This window comes from Callorhinus ursinus, unplaced genomic scaffold (assembly GCF_003265705.2).
Source record: "Callorhinus ursinus isolate GAN/ISIS: 27379988/994484 unplaced genomic scaffold, GSC_fseal_2.0 scaffold4, whole genome shotgun sequence".
In the NCBI taxonomy this organism is placed as follows: Eukaryota; Metazoa; Chordata; class Mammalia; order Carnivora; family Otariidae; genus Callorhinus; species Callorhinus ursinus.
In genome coordinates, this window is record NW_027397066.1 from 80,688,365 (window position 1) to 80,713,622 (window position 25,258).

General features: G+C 36.2%; 1 protein-coding gene across 5 annotated transcripts in view; it reads left to right on the top strand.

The window, feature by feature from the left end:
• The window catches only part of RAP1GDS1 (Rap1 GTPase-GDP dissociation stimulator 1), a 157,440-nt gene that overhangs the window by 110,919 nt on the left and 21,263 nt on the right, over positions 1-25,258 (top strand). For all 5 annotated transcript variants that reach the window (XM_025873473.2, XM_025873472.2, XM_025873474.2 and 2 more), the window contains 2 exons: positions 1,232-1,360; positions 19,373-19,498. In XM_025873473.2, the coding sequence (XP_025729258.1) occupies positions 1,232-1,360; positions 19,373-19,498 (255 nt within the window). The remainder of the gene's footprint in view (positions 1-1,231; positions 1,361-19,372; positions 19,499-25,258) is intronic.

Here is a 25,258-nt window from a genome sequence, read left to right on the forward strand (position 1 = left end):
ATTCTAAAAGCAGGAAAAATTGACTACAAAGACTGCAAGGCATATAATCAACTGGAATGTGAGGCAGCTCAACCCGCCTTCTTGTTCTTATCTGATAATCACCCAACCACCTCCTTATCAATTGATTAAGAACAGAAAGAGTGATGAAGAGATTAGTAAGCAAACTGTCAAAGGATGCATGCTCTAGGGAAAATGTGTTTGTAATAAATGGAATTTTTATCTTTAGATTCCCAGTAGATAACTTTAAAAAGAATATGGAGAAAATTATTAGCTTGAAAATGTCATATAATTTTCAAAAGAAACAGAATTTTGAAAGTATTCCTGTATCTTTGGATGAAACAGTTATTAATAGTGATAGTGTTTTACATAGGCATGTGAGTGTTTTATATCTTTCTTAGCGTTTTGTAAGAGGCAGTACTTTTGGTTTTCATTTGGTCTATTTACCTTCAGCTTTGCTACAGGTATTCTGTCATAATTTGTTCATGAAGAGCCATTGTGGAAATCCAAGGCCTGTTAAATACTTTAAAACTAATTAGTTTCTTAGAAAATGAAGGCAAGCCTTGATGACAAAGCATATTGATCTCATTCTCTTTACTTCTCAAGCCAAATTTTCTTTACTAAGATGCTTGTCACTTATTAAAATTTTGAAAAGAAAAATATTTTAAGCAACACATTTTTTCCTTGTAAAAACTACTTTCCTTCCTAGCAGTCATCGGAGAACATTCTGCTACAAATAATCAAAACGATTTTTGCGTATTATATATATTTTTCATTCTTTATTATGAAGCAGCTGTTTTTAAGGGATTCTAAGATTCTGTCTTCTCTTGGTCTTTATTAAATTTGTTTTTCTATGCTTTTGTATACTCTGCTTTCCTATAATACAAATATTACTTTGTCTAACTTTTTCACATAACTAGCAGTGGTAATGTTTAATTATTTATACATTTTTAAAGCCTACTCTACAAAGGTATACGACCCTGTTTAAAAAAAAAAAAAACAAAACTAATGTTTTGACATGTTGAGTTCATTCCTAAATTTCTTTTAGTCGTTGAAAAGATTCAAAACTCTTGTGAACTAATGTTTTAAGATTTTTCAGACAATTGTATGGATGGACTTAATCTTATTTACTGTAATTGAAATAGTATTGAGTTTGCAATAGGGAGAATAAGAGGTGCTTTCTTACTAATGTTCATTTGATACATAAACACTTTTGTTTGTTTGTCTTTTACAGATTCCCTTCAAGCTCAGCTTATCAATATGGGTGTTATACCTACCTTAGTGAAATTATTGGGCATCCATTGCCAAAATGCAGCTCTTACAGAAATGTGTCTTGTTGCATTTGGCAACTTAGCAGAACTTGGTAAGTCCTAGTCATGAACCACAAATGTAATTAACTTATTAATGTACTTACAATAACTTTTCCTATAGATGTTAACAACCTGGAGAATCCATGTAGATTATATTATTTTTTTGAAGCATTGTAGATACTTCAATGTTTAAAAAAAGTAGGTCCAATTATATCTTATGATTATATTGTTTATAATTGGAGCTCCTTTGCTTCCCTCATTGTTTTATCAACGTTTAAAGTTTCCACTTGTATATTATTTAATAGAGGTGAATATTTAAAATGATCTCCACTTGACTTTAGTATTCTTAAAAGAGAGATGGTCTTGAAATCAAATATTGTATTTCCAGGACAAAAATAAAGGATTATTAATTTATTACATTTTATATAAATTGTTTATCGGTTAAAAAGGAACCTAACAGACTAAAGTTTTTCCACCTTTTTAGAAAATCCCTAAAAATGATAGAGGACTGGGGCTCCTGGGTGACTCAGTCGTTAAACGTCTGCCTTTGGCTCAAGTCGTGATCCCAGGGTCCTGGGATCCAGCCCCGCATCGGGCTCCCTGCTCGGCGGGAAGCGTGCTACTCCCTCTCCCACTCCCCCTGCTTGTGTTCCCTCTCTCGCTGTGTCTCTCTCTGTCAAATAAATAAAATCTTTAAAGAAAAATGATAGAGGACTTTTTCATAATAATATATTCATAACAGCATTAGAAAAAATTAGGAGAAACCCTTGAAAATCAGAAGGCAGACAGAAACAGACCAATACTAGAAACACAGCCCAGTCATAACAGAGAAGAGGACTGATGACTCCAGCACCCCTGTGTCTTTTCTCTGTTTTATTTTTCTCTATATCCTTAATAGTACTCTCTTCTTTCTGACCTTCCTTCCTGTGATTCTTTATAAAGTTACAACTCGGTCTGAATCTATCCCACGACCATGTTCATAATAATTTTGTATTATGGGGACAGTGAAGCCAAAGGATGTTTTGTCATAACTAAATATAATAGCTAAAACAAACAAATTAATTCTATTAATTATACCCATTTTATAAATAAACAGAAGCACCAGGACTCTAACCTTGGATTTTCTGAGAGCTCATGTTCTTACATACTACACATTAAAATCTTGATCTCAGGGCGCCTGGGTGGCTCAGATGGTTAAGCGTCTGCCTTCGGCTCAGGTCATGATCCCAGGGTCCTGGGATCGAGGCCCACATCGGGCTCCCTGCTCCTTGGGAGCCTGATTCCCCCTCTGCCTCTCTCTCTCTCTCTGTCTCTCTCTCTCTCTCTGTCTCTCTCTGTCTCTCATGAATAAATAAATAAAATCTTTTAAAAAAAATTAAAAATAAATAAAATCTTGATCTCAGTACTTTCTTTAGCTTAGACTTTAAATGCTTCAAATTTAAATGAATAGAGATTACTTATCAGAGCTAATTTTTAAATCTTTTTTTAATTAAAAAACAGCAACATGAGCTAATTTTTAAAAGTCAGTTTTGTTTTTTTTTTTAAAGAACAGCAACATGTTTAGATTGAATTTGTTTTCATGAGACTGGAACTTTGGTTTTTTTTGTTGTTGTTTTTTAGTACAGTTGATGCACAGTGTTAAAAGTCATTCTTATTCAGTGGGTCATCTCCTGGTATTTATGAATGTCTTTGTTTTCTATCCTCTTCTGCTTTTCTTTTTTTCATACTATCTTATTTTCATAAATTCACGTAAGACCAAGAATGAAAGAACATTCATTCATTGTTTTACAAGATACTGTTTTCCATTATTAAAATGGACTGTAGGAATTTGTGACTGGTGTACTTTGTAGAAATAAAACAGAAATCGTGCTATAATCCCTGATAATGTCCTAATCTTGGTAACAGAAACATAAACACCATTAAATGTGAGTTGCTTCTGTTAAGGCATCAGGATTTTTTTGGGAGAGTGCATAGACCACCTCAATTCAGCCTCCTCTCCCTAGTCTGTATTAAAGGATGGATATACACCCAATTAGTCCAATTTCATAGTCTATTTCTAGCTGTTCCTGCCTTTATCCCAGTTGGGGGATGAAAGGATAAAAGAGAACTATTCCTTTACATCCTAAGACTCCTAGAGTTTGTATCATGAGTCGGTTATGTCCATGTAGTAGCTAGGTTATACAGCAACACTGAAATTGAATATATATGCTCCAGAATACTTTTCCTCTTTCCAGTGTGTGTTTTATTGCAATAAGTTAAGAAATCCACAAAGCATTATTATTATTGACATAGGTAAATACCAAGTTCCCGTCACATTTATATTACATACCTATGCATATGGCATATCACTATATGCTAGAGTTACCTTTAGTCAAGTTTATTAATAAAAATGTTAAACAGCAGAAATTTTTGTGGTTTTTCTCACAAAAGATAGATGATAAAGACAAAATATAAAATAATTTAAGTGCAGGGGCGCCTGGGTGGCTCAGTCGTTAAGCGTCTGCCTTCGGCTCAGGTCATGATCCCAGGGTCCTGGGATCGAGCCCCGCATCGGGCTCCCTGCTCCGCAGGAGGCCTGCTTCTCCCTCTCCCACTCCCCCTGCTTGTGTTCCCTCTCTCGCTGTGTCTCTCTCTGTCAAATAAATAAATAAAATCTTGAAAAAAATAAAAAATAAATAATTTAAGTGCAATCTACAGAATTGGGGACAAACAGGAAAATGCACCTGTGCCTTTTTGTTCTCTTTGAGTCCTAGTTTATAGGACTTCCTTTTTATTTGGCTCCAAAATCTTTTATAAAGAAAATTTTCTGTTTAAATATTAGGATTTAGGGAGTAGAGGTGTTAGAATAAAGAATTGTACTTAGTTTCACTTCTTTCTGGAAACTAAAACTACAGTAAAGGGATACTTTTTTAAAGGTTTAAATCCACAAGGAAAGGGGAAAAGAAAAAAGGGAGAGGAGATGACACAAAAATATTTTAGGACCTGGGAAGAAAGACAAGCAGTAACTAATTTAGCAAAACTTTGATGTGTAAATCCTGGATTAGAAAGCCAAGAAGTAACCAGTTTGCTTTTTGGAATCTTCAGTCAGAATTTGGTGGTATTAAAATCTCATTCCCTTTCCATACTTCTCTTTTATTTTATTTCATTTTATTTCAATTTATTTTATCCAAAATATGTTTATTGAGAGTTTCCCACTCATCTGATTCAGGGTGATTTTAGTGCTGCTTCCATCTGAAGGAGCATCTTTCTGTAAGCCTTGCTTTTCCTCCTGTGGGCTGGCAGAGGACAGGGGAGCAGCCAACACACAGAACTAGCCTTTTTGTGTGGCTAAAAACTGGTGATGTTGTAGCATCCTGGGAGCTTCCCGTCCATGAAGTAGGCGTTGAGGCGCTGCACCACGCACTTCTTGTGCTTCCCCTTGTCCTCTTCTGGGGTGGGTGGAAGTGGTCCTTCGTAAGGGGCATGTTCTCGTGGGGAGGTCATTACTACCAGGAAGCCCCTTCCCCCACTTTATAGTGACTACCCCTTCCCATGTAAGCCAAAGACTGTATTTCGTCTCTAGAAAGGCTGAAAACAGAAAACTTGTAGTCTGGACACATCAGACTAACTTGAAGTAACAGGGACCAGAGTACCATTCCAAAAATAGTTTAAGTGAAAGTAGATACACTGATGCTGAGAACCCCAGTGTTATTATCCCATTTGTCCTGTAGAACATGAAGATACTTAGACACAGAGGCCATCTGACCGCTTATGTTCATAGCTCCTGCTCAGTTTTTAAATCCCAATTTTTTTCATTTTATTTATTTTTTTAATCATGATGAGTATACTCTTTAATCCTCCTCCCCTACTTCCCCCCCCCCCCCACCCCCCCCCCCCCTCCTACCCCATCAACTTGTTCTCTGTAGTCAAGGGTCTGTTTCTTGGTTGTCTCTCTTTTTTCTTTTTTTCCCCTGCTCGTTTGTTTTGTTTCTTAAATTCCACATACGAGTGAGATCATGTGGTATTTGTCTTTTTCTGACTTATTTTGCTTTAGCATTATACACTAGCTCCATCCATGTTGTTGCAAATGGCAAGATTTCATTCTCTTTTTATGGCTGAGTAATATTCCATTGTAAATACATACCACTTCTTCTTTATCCATTCATCTATTGATGGACATTTAGGCTGCTTCCTTTGTTTGGCTATTGTAAATAAGGCTGCAGTAAACATAAAGGTGAATGTGTCCTTTTGAATTAGTGTTTTTGTATTTTTTGGGTAAATACCCAGTAGTGTGATTCCTGGATTGTAGGGTATTTCTATGTTTAATTTCTTGAGGAAACTCCATACCTTTTTTCACAATGGCTGCACCAATTTGCATTCCCACAAATAATGCAAGAGGGTTCCCCTTTCTCTGCAGCCTCACCAACACTTGTTTCTTGTATTTTCGATTTTAGGCTTTCTGATAGGTGTGAGGCAATATCTTATTGTAGTTTTGATTTGCATTTCTCTGATGATGAGCGATGTTGAGCATCTTATGTGTCTGTTGACCATCTGAATGTCTTTTTTGGAGAAATATGTATTTGTGTCTTCTGCAATTTTTAATTGGATTATTTGTTTTTTGGGTATTAAGTTGTATCAGTTCTTTATATATTTTGGATACTAACGCTTTATGGGATATGTCATTTGCAAGTATCTTCTCCCATTTAGTATGTTGCCTTTTAGTTTTGTTGATTGTTTCCTTTACTGTGCAGAACTTTTTTATTTTGATGTAGTCCCAATAGTTTACTTTTGATTTTTTTTCCCTTGCCTCAGGAGACATTATCTAGTAAAATGTTGCTGTGGCCAATGTCAGAGAAATTACTACCTGTGCTCTCTTTTAGGATTTTTGTGGTTTCAGGTCTCACATTTTGGTCTTTGATCCATTTTGGTTTATTTTTGTGTATGGTGAAAGAAAGTGCCCCAGTTTTGTTCTTTTGCATGTGGCTGTCCAATTTTCCCAACATCATTTGTTGAAGGAACTGTCTTTTAACTATTAGATGACTCTTTCCTCCTTTGTCAAAGATTAATTGGCCATATAATCATGGGTTTATTTCTGGGCTTTCTGTTCTATTCCATTTATCTATGTGTCTTTTTTTATGCTAGTACCATACTGTTTTAAATACTACCACTTTGCAATATAACTTGAAGTCTGAGATTTTGATACCTCCAGTTTTTTCTTTTTCAAGATTGCTTTGGCTATTCAAGGTCTTTTGTGGTTCCATACAAATTTAAAGATTGTTTGTTCTAGTTCCATGAAAAATACTTTTGGTATTTTGATAGGGATTGCATTAAGCCTGTAGGTTGCTTTGAGTAGTATAGACATTTTAACAATATTTGTTTTTCTAATTCGTGAGCATGGAATGTTTTTTCATTTCTTTGAGTTGTCTGGCATTTCTTTCATCAGTGTTTTACAGTTTTCAGAATAGAGGTCCTTCACCTCTTTAGTTAAGTTTATTCCTAGACATTCTATTGTTTTCGATGCAACTGTAAATGGAATTATTTTCTTAATTTCACTTTCTCCTGCTTCATTATTAGTGTATAGTAATATAACAGATTTCCGTACATTGATTTTGTATCCTGCTACTTCACTGAATTCATTTATCAGTTCTAGTAGTTTTTTGGTGGAGTCTTTAGGGTTTTCTATGTATAGTATCATGTCATCTGCAAATACTGAGTTTTACTTCTTCCTTACCAATTTGGATGCCTTTTATCTCTTTATGTTGTCTAATTGCTATGGCTAGGACTTCCAGTACTATGTTGAATAGAAGTCTTGAGAGTGATATCCTTGACTTGTTCCTGACCTTAAGGGAAAAGCTTTTAGTTTTGCACCATTGAGTATGAGGTTGGCTGTGGGTGTTTCATATAGGGCCTTTATTATGTTGAGATATGTTCCTTCTAGAACTACTTTGTTGAGCGTTTTTATAATGAATGGATTTCTTTGTCAAATGCTTTTTCTGCTTCTGTTAAGATGATCATATGGTTTTTATCCTTTATGGAATGTGATGTATCACATTGATTGTTTTGCAAATATTGAACCACACTTGCATCTCAGGAATAACCCACTTGATTGTGGTGTATGATTTTTTTTAATGTATTGTTGGATTCAGTTTATTAATATTTTGTTGAGGATTTTTGCATCTATATTCATGAGAGATTTTTACCTGTAGTTTTCTTTCCTTGTAGTATCTTTATCTAGTTTTGGTATCAGGGTTATACTGGCCTCCTAGAATGAATTTGGAAGATTTCCTTCCTCTTGTATTTTTTGGAATAGTTTGAGAAGCGTGGGTATTAACTCTTCTTTAAATGTTTGATAGAAATCACATGTGAAACTGGTCCTGGACTTTTGTTTGTTGGGAGTTTTTTGATTACTGATTTAATTTCATTGCTGGTAATTGGTCTGTCCAAATTTTCTATTTCTTCCTCCTTAGTTTTGGTAGTTATTTATTTCTAGGAATTTATCCCTTTCTCCTAAGTTGTCCAATTTATTGGTATTTGGGCCCTCTTTTTTTTTTTTTTTTTTTTTAATGAGTCTTCCTAGTATCAATTTGGTTGATCTTTTCAAAGAACCACCTCCTGGTTTCATCGATCAGTTCTTTTGTTTTTTGGTTTCTATATCATTTATTTCTCCTCTAGTCTTCATTATTTCCTTTTGTTGAGTTTGGCTTTCGTTCTTCTTTTTGTAGCTCCTTTAGGTATAAGGTTAGGTTGTTTATTTGAGATTTTTTTTGCTTCTTGAAGTAGTCCTGTATTGCTGTAAATTTCCTTCCTAGAACCACTTTTGCTGCATCCCAATGATTTTGGACCATTGTGTTTTCATTTTCATTTTTTCATGTAATTTTTAATTTCTTTGATTTTTGGTAGACCCATTCATTATTTAGTAGCATGTTATTTAACCTCCATGTTTTTGTGCTCTTTCCAGATTTCGTCTTGTGACTGAATTCTAATTTCATAGGCTTGTGGTCAGAAAAGATGCATGGTGGGGCATCTGGGTGGCTCAGTAGGTTAAGCATCTGCCTTCAGTTTAGGTCATGATCCCGGGGTCCCAGGATCGAACCTCATGTTGAGCTCCCTACTCAGCAGGGAGTCTGCTGCTCCCTTTCCCTCTCCCCCTCCCCCTGCTCATGTTTGCTGTCTCTCTCTCTCTCAAATAAATAAATAAAATCTTAAAAAAAAAAAAAGATGCATGGTATGACTGATTTTTTTTTTAATTTTATTATGTTAGTCACCATAAAGTACATCATTAGTTTTTGATGTAGTGTTCCATGATTCATTGTTTGCGTATAACACCCAGTGCTCCATGCAATACGTGTGTCCTCCTTGGTACCCATCACCAGGCTAACCCATCCCCCCCGCCCCTCTCCCCTCTAAAACCCTCAGTTTGTTTCTCTGAGTCCACAGTCTGTCCTGGTTCGTCTCCCCCTCCGATTCCCCCCACTTCATTCTTCCCTTCCTTCTCCTAATGTCCTCCATGCTATTCCTTATGTTCCACAAATAAGTGAAACCATATGATAATTGACTTTCTCTGCTTGACTTCTTTCACTTACCATTATCTCCTCTGGTCCCATCCATGTTGATGCAAAAGTTGGGTATTCATCCTTTCTGATGGCTGAGTAATATTCCATCGTATATATGGACCACATCTTCCTTATCCATTTGTCTATTGAAGGGCATCTTGGCTCTTTCCACAGTTTGGCTGTTGTGGACATTGCTGCTATGAACATTGGGGTGCATATGGCCCTTCTTTTCACTACATCTGTATCTTTGGGGACAATACCAGTAGTGTAATTGCTGGGTCATAGGGTAGCTCTGTTTTTAATTTTTTGAGGAACCTTCACACTGTTTTTCCAAAGTGGCTATACCAACTTGCATTCCCACCAATAGTGTAAGAGGGTCCCCCTTTCTCCACAACCTCTCCAACATTTGTTGTTTTCTTGCGTTGTCAATTTTTGCCATTCTGACTGGTGTAAGGTGGTATGTCAGTGTGGTTTTGATTTGAATTTCCCTGATGGCTAATGATGATGAACATTTTTTCATGTGTCTGTTAGCCATTTGTATGTCTTCTTTGGAGAAGTGTCTGTTCATGTCTTCTGCCCATTTTTTGACTTGATTTTTTATTTTTGGGTGTTGAGTTTGAGAAGTTTATAGATCTTGGATCTCAGTCCTTTGCCTGTAGTGTCATTTGCAAATATCTTCTCCCATTCTGTCAGTTGCCTCTGTTTTGTTGACTGTTTCCTTTGCTGTGCCGAAGCTTTTTATCTTGATGAAGTCCCAAAAGTTCATTTTCGCTTTTGTTTCCCTTGCCTTTGGAGACGTGTCTTGAAAGTAGTTGCTGTGGCCGATGTCAAAGAGGTTACTGCCTATGTTCTCCTCTAGGATTTTGATGGATTCCTGTCTCACATTGTGGTCTTTCATCCATTTTGAGTTTATCTTTGTGTATGGTGTTAGAGAATGGTCTAGTTTCATTCTTCTGTATATAGTTGTCCAATTTTCGCACACCATTTATTGAAGAGACTGTCTTTTTTCCATTGCATATTTTTTCCTGCTTTGTCGAAGATTATTTGACCATAGAGTTGAGGGTCCATACCTGGGCTCTCTATTCTGTTCCATTGGTCTATGTGTCTGTCTCCAATACCATGCTGTCTTGGTGATCATGGCTTTGTAATAGAGCTTGAAATCAGGCAATGTGATGCCCCCAGCTTTGTTTTTCTTTTTCAACAATTCCTTGGTGATTTGAGGTGTTTTCTGGTTCCATACAAATTTTAGGATTGTTTGCTCCAGCACTTTGAAAAATGCTGTTGGTATTTTGATCGGGATGGCGTTGAACGTATAGATTGCTCTGGGCAGCATAGACATTTTAACAATGTTTATTCTTCCAATCCATGAGCATGGAATGTTTTTCCATCTTTTTGTGTCTTCTTCAGTTTCCTTCATAAGTGTTATGTAGTTTCTAGAGTATAGATCCTTTACCTCTTTGGTTAGGTTTATTCCAAGGTATCTTACGGTTTCTGGTGCTATTGTAAATGGAATCAATTCCCTCATTTCTCTTTCTGCAGTTACATTGTTAGTATAGAGGAGAGCAACTGATTTCTGTACATTGATTCTGTATCCCTGCCATATTACTGAATTGCTGTATGAGTTCTAGTAATTTGGGGGTGGAGTCTTTTGGATTTTCCACATAAAGTATCATGTCATCTGCAGAGAAAGAGAGTTTGACTTCTTCTTTGCCAATTTGAATACTTTTTATTTCTTTTTGTTGCCTGATTGCTGTTGCTAGGACTTCCAGTACTATGTTGAATAGTAGTGGCGAGAGTGGGCATCCTTGTCGTGTTCCTGATCTTACGGGAAAGGCTCTCAGCTTTCCCCATTGAGAATGATTTTCACTGTAGGCTTTTCATAGATGGATTTTATGAACTTGAGGAATGTTCCCTCTATCCCTACACTCTGAAGAGTTTTAATCAGGAAAGGATGCTGTATTTTATCAAATGCTTTTTCTGAATCAATTGAGAGGACCATGTGGTTTTGTCTCTGTTCTTACTTATGTATTCTATCACATTGATGGATTTGCGAATGTTGAACCACCCTTGCATCCCAGGGATAAATCCCACCTGGTCCTGATGGATAATCCTTTTAATATACTATTGGATCCTATTAGCTAGGATTTTATTGAGAATTTTGGAATCCATATTCATCAGGGATATTGGTCTGTAAGTCTCCTTTTTGATGGGGTCTTTGCCTGGTTTGGGGATCAAGGTAATGCTGGCCTCATAGAATGAGTTTGGAAGTTTTCCTTCTGTTTCTATTTTTTGAAACACCTTCAGGAGAATAGGTATTATTTCTTCTTTGAGTGTTTGGTAGAATTCCCCAGGGAGTCCATCAGGCCCTGGACTCTTGTTTTTTGGGAGGTTTTTGATCACTGCTTCAATCTCGTTACTGGTTATTGGTCTATTTAGGTTGTCAGTTTCTTCCTGTTGCAGTCTTGGTAGTTTATAGGTTTCCAGGGAGGCATCCATTTCTTCCAGGTTGCTTAATTTGTTTTTGTTTTTTTTTTTACTGAGACTTGTTTTGTGACCTAATATGTGATCTATTCTGGAAAATGTTCCTTGTGCACTTGAATGTATATTCTGCTGTTTTAGGCTGGAATGTTCTGAATTTGTCTATTAAATCCAGTGTGTTATTTGAAGTCATTCTTTCCTTGTTGATTTTCTGTTTGGATGATCTGTCCATTGATGTAAGTGGGGTTTTACTGTATTACTATTGTATTATTGTATTACTTGGTATTATTGTATTACTTGCTATTGTAATCCTTGTGATTATTGCTATTATTGTATTACTATTGATTTTTATGAACTGTTTTATGTATTTGAGTACTTTTATATTGGGTGCATAAATATTTATAGTTATTATATCCTCTTGTTGGATTGTCGCCTTTATTTTATATAGTATCCTTCTTTGTTTCTTGTTACAGTCTTTGTTTTTAGTCTGTTTTCTCCAGTATAAGTATTGCTATTCCAGCTTTCTTTTGGCATCCATTGCATGACAAATATTTCTCCATCCCCTCACTTTCAATTTGCAGGTGTGTTTTGGTCTGAAATGAGTCCCTTGTAAGCAGCATATAGATGGGTCTTGTTTTTTTATCCACTCCTTTACCCTATGTCTTTTCATTGGAGCATTAAGTACATTTGCATTCAAAGTAATTATAGATATTTATTGCCATTTTGTTATTTGTTTTGTGGTTGTTTGTGTAGATTCTCTCTGATCCTTCTCTTGTTCTCTTTCATGGTTTGTTGGCTTTTTTTAGTGCTATACATGGATTCCTTTGTTTTTATTTTTTGCATATCTATTACTGGTTTTTGATTTGTGGTTACCATTAGGTTTGTATATAATGTCTTTTGTGTATAGCAGTCTATAATAAGTTGATGGTTACTTAAGTTTGAGTCCATTCTTTACTTCTCTCCCCCCACACACAATTTTAGTATGTGATATTATACTTTACATCCTTTTATTTTATGAATCCCTTGACTGATTTTTACAGGAATATTTATTTTTGTTGCTTTTGTGCTTTTTACTTTTCTTACTCTCACTTGTGGTCTTTCCTTTTTCACCCGAAGTGTCTCCCTTAATGTTGCTTGTAAGGCTGGTTTAGTGGTCATGAACTCTTTGAGACACTTTTTATCTCTCTATTCTGAATGATACCCTTGTTAGAGTATTCTTAGCTGTAAATTTTTCCCTTACAGCTCCTTGAATGTATCATGCCACTCCTTTCTAGCCTGTGAAGTTTCTGCTGAAAAATCCACTAATAGCCTTATGTGGTTTCCCTTGTATATAACTGTCTTCTTTTCTCTTGTTCCTTAAAATTTTTTTTTATTACTACCTTTTGCCATTTTTATTATTATGTGTCTTGGTGTGGACCTCCTTGGGTTGAATTTTTGGGGGGATCTCTGTGCCTCCTTGATCTGGATATCTGTTTCCTTCCCCAAATGAGGGAAGTTTTCAGCTATTATTTTTTCAGATAAATTTTCTGCCCCCTTATCTCTTGTTTTTCTGAGTTTCCTATAATGTGGATGTTGTTACACTTGATGGAGTCACTGAGTTCCCTAAAACTATTTTCAATTTGCGTAATTTTCTTTCCTTTGTTCAGCTTGGTTACTGTCCATTACTCTGTCTTCCAGGCCACTAATTCATTTCTCTGCTTCATCTAACCTGGTATTTATTCCATCAAATGTATTTTTAATTTCATTTATTGTGTTCCTGATCTCTGATTGGTTCTTTTTCATCTCTGTGTCAAGAGTCTCACTGATGTCCTCCACTCTTTTCTCCAGTCCAGTGAGTATCTTTATGATCATTACTTTAAATTTTCTATCCGGCATAGTACTTATATCCATTTTGCTTTGGTCTCTTCCTGTGGTTTGATTGTGTTCTTTTGTTTAGGAAATGTTTCTGTCTCATTTTGTCTGACTTTCTGTGTCTGTATCTGTGTGTTAGGAAAGTCAGCTACTTCTCTTGCTCTTAACAGTAATAGTCTTATGAAGAAGAGGTCCAATAGTGCCCTGCAGTGCAGTGTCCTCTTTTCCCCAGGGCCTGGCACTTCAGGGACCATCTCCTGTGTGTGTTGCATGTGCTGTGCTGTTGAGTCTTGGCCTCTTTTTCCTTCAGTGTAATTGCCTGCAGAGGCTCTTGGTCTACTGTATGCAGCAAGGTGTGTGGTTATCTACTTGCAAAACTAGATGTGCCCCTGCCAGGACCAAGGTCTCACAAAGTGGGCAGATCAGGAGATAGGGAATTGGCAGGGTTTTCACTGGTCTTCTGGGGAGGAGGGTGTGGGGCACAGCACTGGGACTGAGGTGAGCATGACTGGGAAAGGTAGATCTGCCAAAGTGTGGGGAGTGGGGGTGCTTAATGCAACTAAGTTAGGTAAGGAGTGTGGATACCAGGCTGTCAATGTAGGAGGGAAATGGTACCTGCCAGCTCCTTTGTTCCTGGAGGGGTCTCCCCGTGATCCTTGTCTCTCCCAGCTGTGCTCTGAGATGAGCAAATTATTCCCCCTTGTCTGTCCCCCAGCGTTTTTCAAACTGCTGGTTTTACACTGTATCTGCACAGTCTGTTTGGCATGCTGTCTCTTTAAGGGCAGGAACTCCACTTCCTAATGCCTTCTGGGCTGTCCCAGAGCTGAGCCTCTGAATTTTAAAATCCCAGGCTTTAAGTCCCACTGGTTTTAAGAACTTACAAAATTTGGCCCCTCTCACTATCAGAGGTTCAGAGATTCTTCCTCCCTGTTTATGGGCTCCTTGGTGTGAAAGTCTGTGTTCTGCCCTTCTCTATGCCATCGGCACCCTCCCCACCATGGACAGCCACAGTTTGTTTCGCTCCCAGACCACCTTCCTACAGTCTTTGATGTGATCTCTTCTCTGCCTTTAGTTGTAGAGTTTGTTCTGCAGTCTTCAGGTCATTTCCTGGGTTATTTATGCTGATATGGGTATTATCTAGTTGTATCCATTGGACAGGGCAAGGTTAGGGCCTTCTTACTCTACCATCTTCCCAGCCAACTTAAATCCCAATTTTTAATCAATATATAGACAATTAGAGAGGTAAGGATAGCTTCTAACATCAAAGGTAATGAAATAAATAGAAAAAACAATTTGGAGAAAATAGAAACCATGCAGGGTGAGGGAAAGGCAAATATACTCAGGTAAGTAAGAAAAAATACTGGAAGTTTGAAACTGTAAGGATGCTATTTTTAAAGAAAGAGGAACAGAACAAAAGTCTTAAACATTAAAAGCACAATAGCTAAAATGAAAGACAGTTGTTTGTAGAAATAGTTGCAGAAGTAAAGTAAAAACAAGAGGATGGAAAATAGAAGAGAGGGGCGCCTGGGTGGCTCAGATGGTTAAGCATCTGCCTTCGGCTCAGGTCATGATCCCGGGGTCCTGGGATCGAGTCCCACATCGGGCTCCCTGCTCAGCAGGGAGTCTGCTTCTCCCTCTGACCCTCTTCCCTCTCATGCTCTCTCTCATTCTCTCCCTCTCAAATAAAATCTTTAAAAAAAAAAGAAAATAGAAGAGAAAATACAGATAGAGAATTAGGCCAAAAGTTTTAGAAATAGATAAGGAGACCATTGCTAAATAACTTTAAGTATCACAGAACTAAAGTACATAATTTTGCATGACTGGGTCTGTCAAATGCCTAGCCTAATTGAAAATAGACCCAGATCATGGCACATCTGTTTGAAATTTTAAAATAGGGTGAAGAACATCTTATAAACTTAGAGGACAAAAAGTTGCATACAAGAAACTGTGACTATGTGGACATTAGATGTCTCAAAACACTGGCAGCCAGAAGAAAATAAAGTGCTGCCTTCAAAAATTGGAGGGAAAATTATTTCCAATATAGAATTCTATACCAAATCAAACTGTCAAACAAGTGTGAAGTTATAATAAAGACATTATCAAACATGAACATCTCAGAAATTTAATAACCCACATACCTTTCTGGAAGCCACTGGAAAATGTGTTCAACCAAAGCAAAGGATTTAAATTAAGAAAGAAGACTACATAGAAATCAGGAGACAAGAGATCCAACAGGAAAAGAAGAATTCCTAGTAGGATGGTGACATGAGAGCCCCAAATGGCCTGTTCTCAAAGACCAACTAGTCCAGATTGGAACAAGTCAGAGGCTGCTAGAGTTGGGGTTAGGGTAATTCTTGGAGGAGATGAAATTGATTGATTACCTAAAGTGAGCTTCTTAAGAGAAGATCAGACAGCTGATCAACAGTTTGGAGTTTGGAGCTGAATTAATGATAAGTACATAGAAAACTAAGCAAATGAAAAAAAAAATCCCAGAGGAACAAAAAATAATTCTAGGGAGAATGAAATACTCTATTATTAAAACACTAATTACTGATATAACCAAAATTATAATAATTATATTGAGAAGGTGAAGGCTTTGGTAGGGGGGAAATAAGAGAAAGCTAAGGCCTAATTGTTTATATTGGAAAGTCAATCAAAAATACTTAAAATTAAAAAATCAAAAAGTGTCAATACAAATATGTTATTTAAAAATATGGAGGTAAATACCAATGACTTAGCTAAAAGAGCTTTATGTGCTTGGCTTCTGAGACAGAAAAATGGGAGAAGGAGACTGGATTCTTCTGGTAATATAAGTATTAAAACTAAGTATCTCTAAGCTCATATATAATTTTGATAAAAATAACTTTAGACGTACCTGGGTGTCTCAGTTGGTTGAACATTTGCCTTCAGCTCGGGTCATGATCCAGCTATCCCAGGATCCAGCCCTCCTGAATCAGGCTTCCTGCTCAGCAGGGGGTCTCCTCCCTCTGACCCTCCCTACTCTTGTGTTCTCTCTCTCACTCTATATCTCTAAAATAAATAAATAAAATCTAAAAAAAAACTTTAGAAAATGAAGGTTCTTGCTAAGGGTGTGTTAAGCATCCATGACATTTGATTCAAATCATACTTCATGCTGCCTTTTCTCTGTATCCACCTGCAGGATAAATACAGATCTTGTTCTTTAACATGTGTATTAATCATAATGCATTGTTTCCTTGTGGTAGCAAATGGCCTGAATTACTTAGCAGGATTGATTTGGTTTTAGTTTATTAAGTGTTTGAAGGTGTAAAATATGGATTGGAAAAAAGAACACAAACACTATTATTTAAAAAAAAAAACGAGCACATAGGTAAATGTTGATGTCTACCTACTTATGATTTTATGTTACTGAAATTCTTTCCATTTGAAGAACTGTCTGAAGCAAAGGAGCAACCAGCAGTGCTCAGGACTTAAATCTAGATCCCTCTTTATATCAAACTCACTTTATAGGGTAAGGTGTGCTGATGTGTAGAATATGATCTCTGAGGGTTTAGGTAGCTTATTGGAAAAGACACTCCACTCCTACTTCTTTTTTATGGCACAAAGGAATGATAAAGTTTTGGGGTGGATTTTCGTCATTTTGGCATAGATCTGATGCAGGCACCAAAAGCAGTGTAATAAGAGAAGTGAATCAAAACTATGAGGCCATGTTAAGATTTGTGTTTCTCCTTTCTCTTTTAAAGTTGAATTTGTGGTATTTTTTATTTGATACCAGCAGAGGTTTAAACTAGAGAGTAGAACCTACCTCCTCCCCCAATACAAGAGGTAGGTTCTGCTCTCTAGTTTCAACCATTTAAAAAAATATGGAGGTAAATACCAATGACTTAGCTAAAAGAATGCTTGGCTTCTGAGAAGGAAAAATGGGAGAAGGAGACTGGATTCTTCTGGTAATATAAGTATTAGAACTAAGTATCTCTTTAAGCTCATGTATAATTTTGATAAAAATAACTTTAGAGGTACCTGGGTGTCTCAGTTGGTTGAACATTTATTTGATATCAGCAGAGGTTGAAACTAGAGAGCAGAACCTACCTCTTGTGTTTATTTAATTGTTCATTCAGTCACACATTCAGTCAGACATTATTTTGGATGCTATGTGTGGCACTATACTGTACATAGTGTTTGTGGTAGTTAATAAGCACTGTCCTTGCCCTCAAGGAGCTTATGGCTTTGTGGGAGAGATGGAAACATTTTAAGCAATTTTACAAACAATCATATAGTTATAAATTGTGATAATTGCTAGTATGAGAGTAATGGAATGAGATGAGAGAGTAATTTAAATTAGAGGCATAAACTCTAGGTGAGATAAAGCATTTTCAGACAGTCAAGATTTTAAAATATTTGCCTCCTATACGTAGTATTATAGGGAGTGGATTTGGAAGCTGCTGGAAGATGCTTGTACCAAATCAAAACAAGTGAAAGCAAAAGGATGTAGATAATAGAGTATCTAACACTGGAAGGAAAGTATCTAGCAAGATAATGATAAAAAGAAATTCTAGGATGTCAGCTGTGCCCCCAACACACAGAGAGTAACAAATCTAGATTGGATTTGGTCAGAATTCTCTGAAAATTCTGGATAAATTATTAGGACATCTGAGGCAGCAAAAGAAATTAAGATAACTGGGGAGAAATGGAATGGATTCCAGTTGTATTTTGGAGGCAAATTGGTAGAATTTGGTAATTCACTGGAGATAAAGTTGAATGAGAACAAGTGATCAGTGACTGCTAGGTTTCTTCGTGCATAGATGGATAGATGGACTGTTCATTTACCAAGTAAAGGAAGTAAAGGAACTCTGGAAGAAAAACAGATTTCAGGTAATACTGAAAGTCCTAATTTTAGACATTGAGTCTGGATATGAGAGGGGGATATTCACATGGAGATGTCAGGTGGCCAGTTAAATAAGTAGCTTGAAGTACAGAAGAGGGCTAGAGATAGGATTGTACAAGGATCAAGGTATAGGTGCTGTTTTGTTGCTGTGGAAGAGAATTAGATTGTCTGGAATGAAAGTAAGGACCAAAAAGATAAGAAAGAAAAGGATCAAGTCCCAGGGAACTGGAATTTATAGAAGTCTGATAGAAGGGGAGGAGCAGGAGGGCCAAAATTAGTTCGAAGTGGGTTTAATTGAGCGTCTGCCTTCGGCTCGGGTCATGATCCCAAAGTCTTGGGATCAAGCCCCCCGTCGGGCTCCTTGCTCCGTGGGGAGCCTGCTTCTCCCTCTCTCTCTGCTGCTCCCCCTGCTTGTGCTCGCTCTCTCTCACTCTCTCTTTCTCTCTTAAATATTTTTTAAAAAGTGCAGACGAGTTGAGAAAGTAGAGACAGTATATGTAGATGGTGCTAGCAAGAAACTTGTTTGTGAAACTGATCAGAGATTGGATGGTAGCTGAAAAGTAAAGTAGAAGATAGTTGTTTTTATTTTTATTGTTTTTAAAGATTAAGCACACGTGTGTGAGTGGAGGGAGAGGGAGAGAATCTTCAGGCAGACTCCCTGCTGAGCATGGATTTCCGTTGGGGGGGATGCTAAATCCCACGACCCATGAGATCATGACCTGAGACCAAACCAAGAGTTGGAGGCTCAACCAACTGAGCCACCCAGGTGCTCCGAGAAAGTTGTTTTTAATATTGCTTTTTTGTGTGAGAAATATGAGAGCATATTTAAATGCTGATGGTGGGCCCCAGAGTGAGGAGAGATTGGAAATGCTGAAGAGGCAGGAGGGATTGAGACCCCATGTACATGTGAAGAATTGACCTTTAATAGTAGGCATGTCAGGACCAGCACAAGAGCATACCATTTTAATGATCTAAACATAATGATAAGTTATCTTTACTTCAGCCTTGTAAAATGCAGTCTGTTAGCAGTTTTTCTTCTTTGACTAAAAGCATTGAAACTATGAATTTATAACTTAGTAATTTAATTGTTGCTATGGTTACCTATATGTTATGCTAGTGAACATTTTTTTATAGCGTTGAATAAAACTGGGTTGGAACGTTTTCTTTAAAGCCATTTTTCCTTTTCAGGAGCATTTAAGATGTATCTGATAGTTCCTGTACTTGAAGAGTATTTGTATTTATCAGTAATGGTACAAAATGAGCATGTATTGAAAGTAATAGAATACAATTTCTGCATTTAATTTTGTGTGTTTACTCTAAGGTTACCTCCTGTTTTGCAGAGTCAAGTAAAGAACAGTTTGCCAGTACGAACATTGCTGAAGAGCTGGTAAAACTCTTCAAGAAACAAATAGAACATGATAAAAGGGAAATGATTTTTGAAGTTCTTGCTCCATTGGCAGAAAATGGTGAGAAAATAAATGCACCTCTTGATTTTTTATCATGTATGCTTTTTCCGTTTTTCCTAATACTACTTAATTGCCAGCTATTTAACTCAAAAGCCTTCTTTGCTTTATTAATGATGTGATGTTTTACTTTGGGTGTCTATAACTTCAGCTACATTATCTACTCTGTAACTATATCTACATTTGCCAAAGCTACTTTCCAAGTTCCTTTGATTTTAAAGTCTTGGCAAAAACATGATTCTGTAGCTTACACATTTTTATGCCCATCTGCAAAAGGCACCTGAGAGGCTGAACTTCACTTATGAAAAGCCTTGCAGGGCAAAGGGACAGTGTGGACACTGGTAAACTGTTCCCATCTTTGATAAAAAATCTAAAGGGATACACCATAGGAATAAGAGTGAACCAGAGTAAACAAACCATCCCATATAAATAATTTTTCAGATACAGTGTCTAGCACATAATCGTAAGTACCAGATACATGAGAAGACAAGACAATTATAAGCAAGAACCAGCACAAAGAACAGGCAACAACAGCACATCTCCAGATATTAGAATTATTAGACATTGACTCAATATAGGTATGCTATTATATTCAAATAAAGGGAAGCTTGAAAAATTTAGAAGGGAACTAGAAACTATAAAAAGTGACATAGCAGATTTGAAAAAGAAACAATTGGAAATTCCTGAATTGAAAAAAATAAAACCCAAAATAAGAACCTAATGGATGGATTTAGATCAAATATAGTCATCTTAGAGAACCAGTGAACTGGAAGATAGACTGGAATAAAATCCAGAATGAAGTATAAAGAGAAAAAAAACCAATATACATAAAAAGAATAAGAAGTACAAAGGGTACAGTGAGAAGCTCTCACATTTTTTGGAGTTCCAAAAAGTGGTGGGGGAAGCAGAGGCAATATTTTTTAAAATTTTGACAGAGAATTTACCAGAAATTATTAATGTAAGTAACAAATATTCAAAAATCCAAATGAATCTAAAACCTGATAAAAAGAAATTTATATCTAGATACATCATCTTGAAACGACAGGAAACTAATGACAAAAATCTTAAAAACAGCCTGGAAAAAAATAGATTATCTTAAAAAGGGTGACAGTTTGGCTGATTGCTTATCTTCTAGCACAACAGTGAAATCCAGATGATGATGAAACATCTACGTGCTGAAAAAAAAATGCCAACCTAGATTTCTAAACCCCATGAAAACATCCTTCAAAACTAAAGACAAGGGCACCTGAGTGGCTCAGTTGGTTAAGCGTCTGCCTTCAGCTCAGGTCATGATCCCGGGATCCTGGGATCGAGCCCCACATCAGGTTCCCTGCTCAGCAGGAAGTCTGCTTCTTCCTTGCCCTCTGCCCCTACCCGCCCTTTCATGTTCTCACACACACACACACACACACACACACACTCTCTCTGTCAAATAAATAAATAAAATCTTAAAAAAAAAAGGCAAAATATATTTTCAGAGTAAAAACTGAGAAGGTACACCACCAACTTTGATTACTAAAATAATTTTTAAAAACAATGTGTAACTGCCAAACTAATGGAAAGATTTTTTTTTTTTTAAGTACACCTTCAAAATAACAGAAGAGAGGAGAGAAAAAGGAACATGGAACGGGGTACAAATAGGGCATATAAAATATACTAGATTTAAGACATAGCATTTCTTATATTAAAAGCACTTGACCTAAATCCTTTAATTAAGAGACATATTGTCAACTGAATTTTTAAAAATCAACTATTATTTTTCAAACAAACAAAACTTGTTAATTATAAGGAGATTTATAAGTTAAGAATAAAAGCATTTAAAAAAATAAAAATCACTCAGGGGAGCCTGGGTGGCTCAGTCAGTTGATCATCTGGCTCTTGGTTTTGGGTCAGGTCATGATATTGGGTTCTGGGATGAGCCCCATATCAGGCTCCATGCTCAGTGGGGAGTCTGCTTCTCTCCTTCTACCTCTGCCCTCCTTTCCTCCCTCCCTTCCCCCCGCTCCTGCTTACATGTGCACGCACTCTTTCTAAGTACGTCTTTATAAATAAATAAATCATTCAAACTTAAAGAAGATTGAGATATATTTAATATCAGATAAAATAGAATTTAAGATTAAAAGATTCAATAGATAAGGTGATGAAAGGTCTGATTCACCTGGGAGCTATAAGTATACATTACCCCAAAACATATGAAGCAGAAACACTCAGAATTATGGAGAGAAATAGACAAATCCATAAATATCATGGGAGATTTTAATACCTCTTTCAGTAATTGATACAACAAGCAGGTAAAAACCAATAACAAGGTTATAGAAAAGATTAACAACATGATTAAGAAAATTGATTTAATGGACATATTTTAGAATACTGCACCCAGCTGCAGGGCCCTTTCTTTTCAAGTACACATGAAATATATAAAACACATATAGTCGTGAAAAAGTTTTACATCAGCATGGGTGGAACTGGAGAGTATTTTGCTGAGCAAAATAAGTCAATTAGAGAAAGAGAATTATCATATGGTTTCACTCATATGTGGACTTTAAGAAGCAAAACAGATGAACATAGGGGAAGGGAAGGAAAAATAAAATAAGATGAAATCAGAGAGGGAGACAAACCATAAGAGACTCTTAACTATAGGAAACAAACTGAAGGTTGCTGGAGGAGAGGTGGGTGGGGGGATGGGGTAACTGGGTGATGGGCATTAAGGAGGGCATGTGATGTGATGAGCACTGGGTGTTATATGCAATTGATGAATTACTGAACTCTCTCTCTGAAACTAATGATACACTATATGTTTAATTGAATTTTTAAAATTTAATAAAAAAAAGTTTTAACAAATTTCAAAGGATTGCAATCTTAGGAGTATGTGCTCTGACTTAAGTGACTTGTCTAATAATAATAAAAAGATAACTAGGAAATCCCTTTATATTTAGATATTAAAAAAATATATTTCCAGTACTTCAGAGGTCAAAGGAGAATCATGATGGAAATTAGAAAATTTTCTTTAAGATTTTATTTATTTGAGAGAGAGAGTGCACATGCACAAGTGCACACACAAGTGGAGGGAGGGAAAGGGAGAGAATCTCAAGCAGGATCTGCTATGAGCGCAGAGCCTGTCTCGGGGCTTGATCTCATGACCCAAAGATCATGACCTGCACTGAAACCAAGAGTCAGATGCTCAACCAATTAAGCCACCAAGGCGCGCTGGAAATTAGAAAATTTTCTAATAATGAAAACAATACTATATCTTAAATCTTATGTGATATAAGTAAAGCCATACTTGGAGGAAAGGAAATCTAAAGAGCTGAGATTAATAAAATAGAAAATACATAATGCAATATAAGCATATAATCACCAAAGTTGAGTCCAAAAGATTAAATAAAACTGGTAAATCACTAGTAAGATTAATCAAGAAAAAAATCCTTTATTCTGATAAAACTGTAGTAATTAAAAGACTGTGTGGTATTGGTACAAGGATGGATGAGAAGACCAGAACAGCATACCTGAGGAACAAATGGATGCATTAATAGGTGCTTATTTTATTAGGAGAAAAAATCAAGTTGTCACTGCAAAACAGTGTGGAAAGAACAGTCTTTTCAATAAACAGTGCTGGGAATATGAGAAAAAATACAAATGAAGACACATATATACACCTGTACTTCATACTGTATGTAAAAAAGTTTAGATAGATGATTAACCTAAATGGGAAAGTAAGAACCAGAAAGCGTACCTTAAAAATATAAGATAGGAGAATATCGTCATGGCCTTGGAGTTATAGAAAGTTTTCTTAGGTCACAAAAATCTCTGACCATAAAGGAAAAGATTGATAAATTTGGCTAAAACTTCCAATGAAAATGAAAGACACCAAAAAGCACCATTAAGAGTGAAAAGCAAGATGGTGTGTAAGAGAAGATATTTACAACACACATAATTAACAGAATGTGTACAATTTATAAAAACTCCCACAAATCATTAAGGAAAATATAGAAAGCCCAGTGGGAGAATGCATAAAAGATTTAAATAGGCACTTGACAAAAGATAAAATCCCAAATGGCTAATAAACACATGAAAATATGCTTAACTCATTAATAATGAGGATGCAAAATAAAACACTATATAGCCACCGGAAAGTCTAATAATACCAAATGTTGATGAGGGTGTGGAGCAGTGGAAACTCATTAAGTGCTGGTGGGTGTGTAAATTGGGTACAATTTGGAAAACAGGTTTGAGATTGTATTCTGTGTAATCCAACAGTTTTGCTCTTAGAATGTACCCAGAAACATGTACATGTGCACCAGGAACCATTACAGAAATGTTCTTAGCTTTATCTCTAATAAATGAAAAATTAGAAACAACTTATATCCATTAACAGTAGAATAAATAATGGTATACTCATATAATGGAAAAAATTATACTTATGAACAGGAATGAAGACAACTCTAACAATGGTGTAGATGAATCTTACAAACATTGATAGAAAAAAGCCAACACTAAAAATATGTATTGTAAGGTTCCATTTATATAAAAATTCAAAAAAGTAAAATTAAACTGTAGTTTTCAGGAATACTTATTTGGTGAAATAATAAGGAAAAGTCTGAATGTGATTACCATAAAAATCAGGGTAGTGATTTGAAAGGAATGGAGGGAGGAATATGGCGGGAAAAGGGAATGCTACAAAGGGGCTCCCTGGGATGCTGGCAATAAATTTCTTGATCTAGGTGGAAATTACGTGGTTATTTGCTTCATAGTAATTGATTAAGCTAATATGTATATTACGCACTTTTCTGCATTTGTGGCATTTTTTTCACCATTTGGAGAAGATTTTTAAATATATATATGTACACAGATATAGTAGATGTATGTATTTATATATGATACATATGTATGTATACTTACCTATATATGCAAGTGGTAGTTATACAAATAGATGTCCTTGGGCAGAACTGTGTTGATAAATGTGTGCTGGGCTATCTGCTTTGGCAGACTGCCTTGCTTATCCTCCTTAATAAAAAAGCCTCCCACATATATATGTGATTACAGTCAAACTGGTAGAGGAGAGATCTGTAAACTTTAATCTTGACACATTTAAAATTTTCTAAAGGCTTTAGATCTTATTCTTTAGGCAGAAATTTGTTTCTCATCTCATTTGGTGGTTTGGCCAAATGAAGTTTTTATTATGACCTTCAGTCAATTTTATACCAGAGAATTACCTGTAACCTTTCTTGCAATATATCAAAATAAAAACATTTTTCTTATATCTGCTTTCTCCTTTACCACCTTCACTTCTGTTTTGTAATTGTGCAATGAATTGAATGATACTTCTGAAAAGTTATTTCTGGAATATCCTTAGTGTTCATCCTTGGTTTTCCTTGTATGCAAAGGAGACATTAAAATTGGGATTTGTATAATTCAAGGTTTTTAGGAATTTAAAGGCTTTTTCTCATGGCTTTCAATTCTAGTCACACATTTCTAGCCCTAGCATTCTGTAACCAAGGAAACGCCCTACTTTCAGCATGGCACAGCGCAAGTGTACCTTTTAAAAAAACATTCCAGGTTGAATATTCTGTGTGTTCTGATACAATATTCTAAAGAATACCAGTGGTCCTGGTGTTGGGGGGGGGCACTAAATTTTTATATCTTAAACTTGCCTAAAAGAAAATGTCAATTATAAAAAGGTCTTTGTTTCTCCCAAATAACCCTAAAGCTGCCATCGCTGTAGATGTGTACATATACAGCGTAGGGAAACCAATGACTAAAATA